The sequence below is a fragment of the Channa argus genome, chromosome 5, assembly GCF_033026475.1.
Source record: "Channa argus isolate prfri chromosome 5, Channa argus male v1.0, whole genome shotgun sequence".
In the NCBI taxonomy this organism is placed as follows: Eukaryota; Metazoa; Chordata; class Actinopteri; order Anabantiformes; family Channidae; genus Channa; species Channa argus.
Genome location: NC_090201.1, coordinates 24,934,627 through 24,944,768, shown reverse-complemented (window position 1 = coordinate 24,944,768; position 10,142 = coordinate 24,934,627). Strand labels below are relative to the sequence as shown.

Below are 10,142 nucleotides of genomic sequence, written 5' to 3'. Positions count from 1 at the left end.
GTGTTCTACAATTGTGACGGTTTTCCCTTCCCACACATGTCACCTCTGCTTTTATGTGTGTTAGTCAGTTAAGGTGGATTGTCTAACGAGTTTTTTATTAAAAAGTTTCCCCTTCATTTATTCGAGGGGCAGATACAAATGGTTGTTCTTGTGGACCAATCAGCAACTTGACAGCCACTGTTTGAATTTAAAAAGAAATCTAACTGAATCACGATTAAAGAGAGATTAAAACATTCAGAAAATTTTATATTCTTTGTTTTTATCAGATAAACTTTGGATTTGTTTACTGTACAAATCCAAAATAAACTTTGTTAAATTGTATTTACTATAATGACAGTGTAATTATCAATTACAATGTAATGACAATGAAACTAGCAAAGATATTTGCTATACAGTATGTTTGCTGTAAAATAATTACAATAATCAATAATTAACAGTTTTTCAATTTTGATTGCTCAAATGAGTTGAAAGAGAACAAATCTGCAACAAAGGTAGCAATTGTTCTGCAAATGAATAACAATCTCTGTAAATCACTGTAAATTTTCAAGAAAATTATTTCAAATTTCCTAAATAATGCAAAAACTGCTGTACGATGCTGTGCGATGTTAAATTATCAGGCATTTTTTACATCTGTTCTAGAGTTGTAACTTTCCTGAAATATACAGAAAGTTTGAGCAGTGTGAATTAACACTCAGCAAACTCAGGGGAATTCCAAAAAGTAGACACACACACATACCCACATTAAAACCACACATCTTTCTCTACCATTTTCACTGGGTGATGTAGGCTATTGGTGGCACCAGCTTGCCACTGAGCAACCAGACAGGCCTTGTTTGAATTACGTTTGAAATGAGAAATCTGACATACTGATGAAGATCTTCTGGCTTAGGAGAGTTTAGCTATTTTTTTATTTCTTGCATAAATACAGACGATCATTGAATTTAACTCTAGATTTGTGTTTCCATTTCAGAATATAAAAGAAACAAACTTTTGTTAGGGTTGTTTTCACTGACGCAACTTTTATGTGTTAAGCATTTGCTGAATAGGGGTGTGAAGTACATCACCAAGTGTTACCTTTTATCTTCTGTCTGATTTTCCTGTTTTAGTCTAAACCACCAAAAAAGCAATAATCAGCTGTGCTATCATTTAGTGTACTATTATATATGTAGCACCTAACATTCAGTGGTACTGTAGTTGTTGCACACTGCAACACTGCCATGAGGAGACTTTTCCACTTGATTGTAATGTATGTAATTAATGAAACAGAAACATTGTAGTATTGTTTGTTTTTTCTGAAATCACAGACAAAATTAGGGTGAAGATGTGTATATATATATTTTTTAAAGGTTATCAAATTATTAAGTAATTCAGACATTTTCGATGGAACCTTTTTATCAATAGATTTTTATTTACAAATCATTTTTTATAACATGTAAAAAGTACATTTAAGTCAGACCATTCAATCATATTGTGATATTTTAATAAAAAAAAAACATACAGTTGTAATAGTTTTAATTCAACAGTAAAATCTTGTGGTGCTATAAAAATGTGTCTTTGCCGTAATGCAGTTGATGTCACAATATTACACAAATGAAGAAAATATGTATTTTGTTAGAGAAAAGTTAAATAAATCTCCAAGCACAGTCAAAGTAAATATAGACAGAAGCTGTAGTTAACCATATTGTACTGAGGACCAAGCACAAGCTTGAACCAGTCAAGTTTTACCTTAATACATTATATACATTCAGCTTAGAAGTTGTTGTTGCATGTTAACTGTAAACATTGAGATATCTAAGAAATGAGTCCATTAAGATAATGTTCCTTTCTAAAATTAACCACATTTCTCTGTCCTTCCTTCCTCTCCTGGTGCTCTCATCTGTGGGATGCCATTCCTTTTGGTGGTATATGGAAACACTTTCTTAGTGAAAGTGTGCGTGAAAGTGTGTAATTTCCTGTCAGTATCAGCATCGGAGAATGACAGCTGTCTACCATCCCAGTCCAGATGAACTTTGATTCTTTTGATCTTCTTCTTCACTGGAAGAACAGTGGTTGGACCTGGTGGAGCGTGTGCTGTGTATTTACCATTGTAGTATCCAATTCTCCATAATCCAGACCCTTTGTTTTCTTTTGCCTTGGCCTCTAATACACCCACCACCCAGTCAGTGTTTTCTCCAACTTTAACATCCCAGCTGTAAGGACCTGAGTAAGAAACCTCAGAGCCCAGAAACATGCAATAGTGATCAAATGTCTGGGTGTTCACAGGGACCTTCTGTCTGTCTCTACGTCTCATACTGGTCAAGTCATTAGTAAGGAGGAGTTCTGGGTTGGTGGTGTTTGGATCCAGAATCGCAGGACTGTAGGAGACAATTTCCTTCATCTCATTCCAGATGTTGAAGGTCAGGTTGCCCAGGTGTTTGGCAACATCGATCAGAGCTCCTGGGACCAGCTGTGGATCCTCCAGCAGGGGGCGCTGCTGGACTCTTTCCACTGCAGCGTTGTAGTTTTGCAGGAACGAGATGTCTTCAGCTCCCAGCTTTTCCTCTGTGGCTCTGATTGTTTCTGAAAGAGCTGATATCTCACTGCTTAGGTCCTCGATCTTGTCCTTCATCATCTGGCTTTTTTTCTTTTCTTCCTCCCTCAGTGCAGTGATCCTGGCCTCCTCTTCCTCTTGTAGAAACTGGTGAAGCTTCTCAAACTGCTCCTTGATCTGTCTCTCTGTGTGTTGAGCCTGGACATTAATTTGTTCTGCTGTTTGATCCCATTTTCCTTTAACTTGTTTTAAAAGTTCCAGTTTCTCTTGTAAAGGCTTTAGTGAATTTTGAAGCTGCTCCTTATAATCCTGTGCAGCTTCATCAATAGGTCTGAAACTGTGGTCAGTGTGTGTCTTTGAATGCAGACAGACAACACAAACTGGCTGCTGATGCTCTAGACAGAAGAGTTTGAGTTTCTCAGAGTGCAGACTGCAGAGAGCCTGAGAGTCTTCTGAATCTCTCTGATTTCTTTCTAGCAAGAAGGCCTCACACAAATGCTTTAACAGAGAACTAACAGGTGGATCAATTTGTAAGGACTCTTGTTCACAAACTGGACACTCACGTGCTTTTTTCTCCGCCCACCATCTCTTCAGGCAGGCTTTACAAACGCTGTGGCTGCATGACAGGACAACAGGATCTTTGTAGATATCATGGCAAACAGAACACATAAGATCATTTTGCGATGGGTAAACCATTTTCTCCCTGAGTTTTGGCTCCTTTCTCGTCCCCACAGAGAATTTAATTTCACGTTAAATTCTGGCTTCACCAAATAGGAAATTCAATATGAAGAGTTTCCTGTGTTGTTTTCTTGTAGTAGTAGGTCTCTGTTCCAGCAGTGACTCTCCTCAGAGGCAGAATCAGGGACTCTGCTGCTCTGCTGTTTCTTAATATGAGTCAGAACGGGTGGAGCTTCGTAAGACCCAGGGGTTGTTTGATTTCAAAGCTTCTCTGATGTGTTTTCACTGGCTGAGGTAGACCAGTAGCTGTTCCAGCAAGCCAATAAGCAGCAGGCAGGTCAATTTTTGAATTTAGTGACAAATGACAGTTGTGCAATACTATGTGCAATACAGAGAAGCTATATGTTGTAATTACCATAATTGATGTTATTTAAACTACATTATTTTGTTAGGAGTACTTTTACTTTTTCAGTTTAATTAAAATGCTTAGTATTCTGACTTTAGTAAAAGATTTAAGTTGTACTTGTAGTGGAGAATATTTAGGCCAATATTTGCACGTCTGTGTCAGGAATGACATCCTGACACAGAAATGTGCCAAATCAACATCCAGACCAATGAGCCACTGTGGTGACCCTGAATTCAAGGGATAAGCTTAAAGTGAAAATAACTTGATTATGGAGTGTGCATTTTTCTACCTGCTCTCCACACCTTGTTTCTTCTTTTGGTGTGTATGGTGCTGTGTGGCTACAAGCTGCTTAGACTGGCCCTCCTGACAGTTGTTGTCCACAAGCGTTAATGTTAAGACTGATCAGTGTATACAAATATCACATAAACACTCTGAAAAATATCAAAATGTATTCAACAATTACTACTTCTTTTCCTTTGGGCTGTTCCCTTTCATGGGGTCACCACAGCGACTCATGCACCTCCATCTAACCCTGTCCTCTGCTTCCTCTTCTCTCACACCAAGGATGCTGAGGTTGGAGCTGCTGATGTTGACAGTTTCTCCTCTGAACATGTCCAAACCACCTCAGTCTGGCCTCTCTGACTTTATCTCCAAAATATCTTACATGAGCTGTCCTTCTGATGTCCTCATTCCTGATCCTGTCCATCCTCGTCTCTCCCAAAGAGAACCTCAACATCTTAAGCTCTGCTACCTCCAGCTCTGCCTCCTGTCTTTTCTTCAGTGTCACTGTCTCTAAGCCGAACAACATCTCTGGTCTCACCACCGTCTTGAACACCTTTCCTTCTCGCTGATACTCTTTTATCACACAACACATCTGACACTTTTCTCCACCCGTTCCAACCTGCTTGCACTCGCCTCTTCAACTCTTTTCCACACTCTCCGTTGCTCTGAACCGTTGACCCTAAGTTTCTTTGTAACCTCATCTGTCACACTAACCTGCTGCACATCCTTCCCATTTCTCTCTCTCTCCGCCTCACCAACCTGTACAAATCCACCTCTCCCTCCTTAGTGTCCAACCTAACATACAAGTCCTCACATGCTCTTTGTTTGTCCTTTGCCACCTCTACCTTCACCTTATGCTGCATCTCCCTGTACTCTTGTCTACTGTCTTCAGTCCTGTCAGTGTCCCACTTCTTCTTAGCTAACCTCTTTCTCTGTATACACTCCTGAACGTCCTTATTCCACCACCAATTCTATTTGTCCTCTTTCCTGATGACACTCCTACTCCATTTCTCTTCCTATCCAACCCATGTTAAAACAACTTGAACCCTGCTCCTAAGCTCTGAGCCTTGCTGGCTTTCCACCTGGTCTCCTGGAGACACAGTATAACAGCCTTCCCTATCATAGTCCCAACATTCAAAGTCCTTATTGTCAGTCCTACACTCTTGGCTTTCCTTTTCTCTCTCTGCCTACGAAAACGCCATCTTGCTCTCCTTCTTTGACCAACAGTAGCTCGATTTCCACTGGTTCCACGTAGGTCAACAGCACCGGTGGTGGTTGTTGTTAACCTGGGCCCAACCGATCCGGTATGGAAGTCATGATTTGCATGTTTAATTTGGCATGTGTTTCCCTTCCTGACACATCTCTCTGCATTTATTCAGACTTGGGCTTGGCACAAGAAAACACTGGCTCCTGCCCCCTTGTGGTTGTATTCAACAATTACAAACATTAAAAGAAATTCTACATTAGTTGGGTGCATCCCCTTATTTAGGAATGGTAAAAACGGTCAAAAAAACTTTCCGATCATCATATTTAATGCATAATTACTTCTAGTATAAATTTTACAGCAACTTATCAAGGGATTTGCAAACTATTATTATTTTACTAGAAGTTTTTTTTCAATACACTCCTTGTAGGATGTTGTAGTCGTGACTCTAAACCGAACATAATAATAGTGCCCATTCAGCTATGACAAATTTTCTTTCATCATCAGCAGTAACAAAGCTGGTCAAGTGCTGTGCTGTTAGCGGTTCAGTGTCTTGCCCAGAGACACTTTGCCAGGACTGGGGATTGAACCACTGACCCTGTGGATCTGTGGACGACTCCCTTACCAACTGAACTACAGCCGCCCCCATTTGTTGTGTTCTATTGCTTGCGAGAATTTTTTTTTTTTAATTTGATCTGTCTATTTTAGTGCAGAAATGTAGATTAACACTAAAAATGTAAACATCTTCATTTTGTACTTTTACCTTCATAACCTTTGTCATGTTTAAAACAATAGAGAGGTCCACCTCCGTGTAGAACCTTTTGAGCAACATGGATCACATTGCTCTTGTAGTTAAATGCCATTTTACAGATATGAGTGTAGACTGCAAAATAATTAATCTATCTGATCTGCACCTCATTCTGATCACCTAAGAAAACATACATCTGGCTCTTCATCATTATGTGGCAAGTTTTACAGGACATTAGGACTTTTTTTTTTTTTGACTTGGTTACACAAAACAAAGTATTAATAAGAGGCCAAACATCTCTAATTAACATTTATTGTATTGCCAAGTGCATCACAACAGTTTCTGTTTCAAGAATTGGAATATGTAAAATAACAAATGGCAATATGTGTCATGCGTAATGGACAAATGTACAGCATAAAAGTAACCTACTTCAAAATGCAAGTACTCAAGGGATGTACATGTACCTCCAAACAGCACTTACATATACTACTGGAGTGAATGTACTTAGTTCATTTCTACTTCTAGAAATGAAAGACCGATGTCAATCTTCTTTATTCCAGTTGAATTTAATTATCAAATGTACATCATTGCAGGGTTTAGTTTCACATTAAAACACCCATTCCCAAATACAAAAGTTCTCTCCATACATAAATCAGGCAACAGCGGTTAGAGAGATAAATTAATCTAAATGTCTATAGAATTTACACAAAACATCTGACCTAGTCTTTCAGCTCTGATCCGATTTTAAATGTTTAATGTGGACATGCAGTAACTGAAAATGTGTAGGTCTGTGTAGGTGCTTCTGTCGTTTGTAGTGGAATACTGAGGATAAGTTTTAATCATTTGCACATTTGAATCATACAGCATCCGTACAAGAATTTGACTCCTACTGAGCAGATGTGGAGCAGATCAGAGCTGAGCCTTAGAACAAAGTCTGATGTGTTCATGTGAAATTGCAATTGAACAAACAACAGAACAGCGATAAGCTGGAAAATACTTAAGTAGTGTGTTGTACGGTACAGAAAACAATAATGTAAAGGCAGCTTCAAAAGTTATTTTCTTTTTTTTAAGGCAACATTATGTTCAGACCACATGGGCAAAATTATGTAATATTATCTAATGGATTTTGGCAGCCAACGTTCAAGAAAAAGAAATATCAGTAGTCATGTACAGTTTAGCACTTGTCAGAGCAGGAGTGGTCAGTCCACATTTTAAAGACGTAAGAACAGTAAACACATAGCTGATGATTCCAGTTTTCTTCTTTACTTGAGATCTTATTTCGTTCACAGTACTTTTTTGTTCTCTCTGCACTCTTCTGTGCAGAGATAGATACTCCTCGTGTCACCAGGTAACTTGGCTGCCAGGTACACAAACATTAGGAAATCTCACAGAACTTCAAGTAAATATCTCAATTTGACTATTGGAATAATGTAACAGGAAGGTTTATCTAAATTCATCCGTTTCAAATGTTTAGATAAATAACATTTATCTAAAGATGTAAAAGTTTGGGTCTGCTGATCTCCGTCTAAACCCATTCAAAATCTACTTAACTTATTGACTTCTCCTGTAAAACTCACTTTATTTTAGTAATCAAGTATTAAAAGACAGTCAAGAACATTTTTTGCCAATTGATAATTTCAAGGGCAGCAGTAATAGCCTCTTTCCAAAAAAGGTGAATTTTCTTTCCAGCTCCAGTTAAAGGCTTATAACGATTATATTAAACAATTCTACCATGTTTGCCTCCTTAATTTACTACGGGAAAAGTCAAACCAGCTTACATTCACGGATGTGTTCATTTACAAGGGCAGAAAATGCTTGGAACGTCTGATTCGAACTGACAAAGTTAGCACTCAAAGCTTTGTAAGCATCTTACTCAGTGGACATAGTTGTTTGGTTATTCACAGTGCAACTAATGTCTTAGCTTTAATTGAAACAGGAATGCAAAGTGGTGAAAGAGGACGTGTTCGTAGTTCTTCATGGGACAGTGACATGGAAGGGGGAGCCTGGGACATGGTCATCACCCCACTTGACCACCAAGATGTAGTTGCCCTGTTCTTTAAGGACATAGCTGACATTGTACTGCAGGTTGCCCAAGTGTTTGACCAGAACCTCCTCACAGGGGACCTGAGGACCGTGCACACCTACCATAAGCATGTTCTTGCCTAGGAAGAGGAGGGAAGAAGAAAAGAGTTTAGAATTTAACACATTAGTTTCATTCACCACTCTTGTCATAAAATTATTTCGGAGAGAAAAAAGAAAGAAACTCATTTGGAAGATAACAGATAAACATTGGTGGTTATGGCGTGTGTGACAGATTCTCATTGCTAAGTTAAGCAAACAACTGAGCGAATACTTCACTGTAACGTGGATGAATTTCCTTCTCATCACAGGAGCACATTATTTGCCTCTGTGTGCAGAATTTACATTAAGGAAGTAACTTCGCTAACACACTGCTTGATGTGTGCAGGGACAGTCTCTGTCCCATTCCTCTCTGCTGCCGTTGCCAATACTCTGCCAGTGTTATAATAGTTTCTTTGCTGATCTGAACTAAAATTTATTTATTGCTAAAATTGTAGTTGTTAGTGTTTCAAAACAGTAATTTTTTTTAGCCGGGTCTAAAAGTATAAATTTAGTTTTTTTTTAGATTATGCCTAGAAAGTAAAGAGTCACTCAAGGGCTAATCATCAAATACCTATATTGTGATATTTCATTAGACTAGGTACCATGTTGGCATGAAATATTTTATTACTTCCCCAGTATCCTGAACACTTTGTGCTCGATGACAGTAGTGATTGCAGTCTGCTAGCTTAGGTCAAAGTGTGTGCATGTGCATAGTTGTGAAGTGAGGATGTTCTGAAAAATCGAGCAGGAGCACAATTCCTTACCGGCCTTGCTGCAGTCAACTGAGAAGCTGCTCCTCTGGCCCACAAATGCCTTGCTGAGACCAGTTCCTCGACTAAGCACTTTGCTAGCATCAGAGTCTGTCGGCCTGGGCATAGCGCTTCGAGTGAAGTTGCTGCTGGCCACCCGTATTGCTGGGTCCACAGTTAGGGTTGACATCTCACTAGCATTAGTTACGTTCACTAGCCGGGGACCTGAGAGAAGGTACGTTCATATTTACCAGCTTAAAATTATTCAAAATTGAATCCAGAGAGTAAACAAAATTAAAACCTATGCAAAACCATGGATTTTCAAAACTCCTCCTTTTGTTATGAGCTCCTACATTTCCCACACAACAATCTGACAGCACACACAGGACCTACCAGAATCGACTGCATACAAACTTTATGTCACATTGTTTCCTCTACGCACACTGACAAAAAAAAGTCGGTAACAGAATTTGGTATTATACCAAATGTCCGTACAATTATCCAAAGAAAGAATAATACAACAAAGAAATTTATCCGTGGAGCCATACAAACATCATTAACACTAGCTTTGTAATGTAAGGTACAATAAACTTCAGCAGAGTGATGACTCCAAGTTACCTGTGACTTTAGCCTTAAAGGGACTGCCGCTGATGTGGTGTGGGCCTCCATATTTGATGCTGATCAGATAGTTTCCGGGTGCCATGGGTGTGTACTGCACCTTGTAGCCCTCTGGAACCTCATGGCAGTCCATCTTTACCTTGGATGGACCCTCAATGGACACAGCCAAAGCCCCAGGGCCTGCCTTAGTGTTGTTTATGATGAACTCTGACTGGGTACCTGCAAGGATAAAGACCATTAACATTTTTGGTTTTACAACTACATAGAAGCAGCTGTACAGTCAGCCACCAGTTAATGGTGAGTGTGTGTACTTGTATGGCAGACACTGCATATTGAGCATAAAAATCAAATATTTTTATGTCTTGTTTTACTCAAACACTTTTAGGCTAGAGCAGGAACGAGCTAACCATTTTCTGGCATTTAATTAAAATGTATAATGTATTCAAAAAAAAAAATACTTTCAACTTGCAATAATTGATATATTCAATGTTATTACAGTGTGTTCCTTCACGATGCAGTTGTGTTTATTTCAGAGTACTGTGTGACTTTATTTTTTAAAGGTGACGACATGCCAACAATTTAAATGCGAAGAAGTCAGGAGTATGCTGAGAGTTAACCCACCTGTTGTGCCTCTTTCCAGTCCAGCTCCATACGCTGAAACAAGACTAGCATCTCCGGTCTGTCCTGGCTCCCCAACTCTGACCTGGAAAGGACTTCCTGGGATGTGAGAGCCATTGAACTTGACATCAATGGAGTGGACACCATTCTCCCTGGGGATAAATCGGACTGCATACTTATCTGGAGGA

General features: G+C 39.1%; 2 protein-coding genes across 4 annotated transcripts in view; both read right to left on the bottom strand.

Annotated features, from left to right (window-relative positions):
- Window positions 1-1,386: 1,386 nt before the first annotated feature.
- Window positions 1,387-3,639, bottom strand: LOC137128216 (E3 ubiquitin-protein ligase TRIM39-like). The gene has a single exon (XM_067506045.1). It carries the CDS (start codon window positions 3,224-3,226, stop codon window positions 1,832-1,834), a length of 1,395 nt encoding a protein of 464 aa, XP_067362146.1. The 5' UTR covers window positions 3,227-3,639; the 3' UTR covers window positions 1,387-1,831.
- A 2,507-nt stretch (window positions 3,640-6,146) lies between these two features.
- flnbl (filamin B, like) overlaps window positions 6,147-10,142 on the bottom strand; it is a 64,175-nt gene continuing 60,179 nt past the window's right edge. For all 3 annotated transcript variants that reach the window (XM_067504573.1, XM_067504575.1, XM_067504574.1), the window contains 4 exons: window positions 9,958-10,134; window positions 9,337-9,555; window positions 8,734-8,943; window positions 6,147-8,010 (listed from right to left, as the gene is read on the bottom strand). In XM_067504573.1, the coding sequence (XP_067360674.1) occupies window positions 7,823-8,010; window positions 8,734-8,943; window positions 9,337-9,555; window positions 9,958-10,134 (794 nt within the window). In that variant the 3' untranslated portion in view covers window positions 6,147-7,822. The remainder of the gene's footprint in view (window positions 8,011-8,733; window positions 8,944-9,336; window positions 9,556-9,957; window positions 10,135-10,142) is intronic.

Coding starts and splice junctions, on each gene's coding strand:
- LOC137128216 (XM_067506045.1), bottom strand. CDS start 3,226: ATGGTTTACCCATCGCAAAATGATCTTATGTGTTCTGTTTGCCATGAT.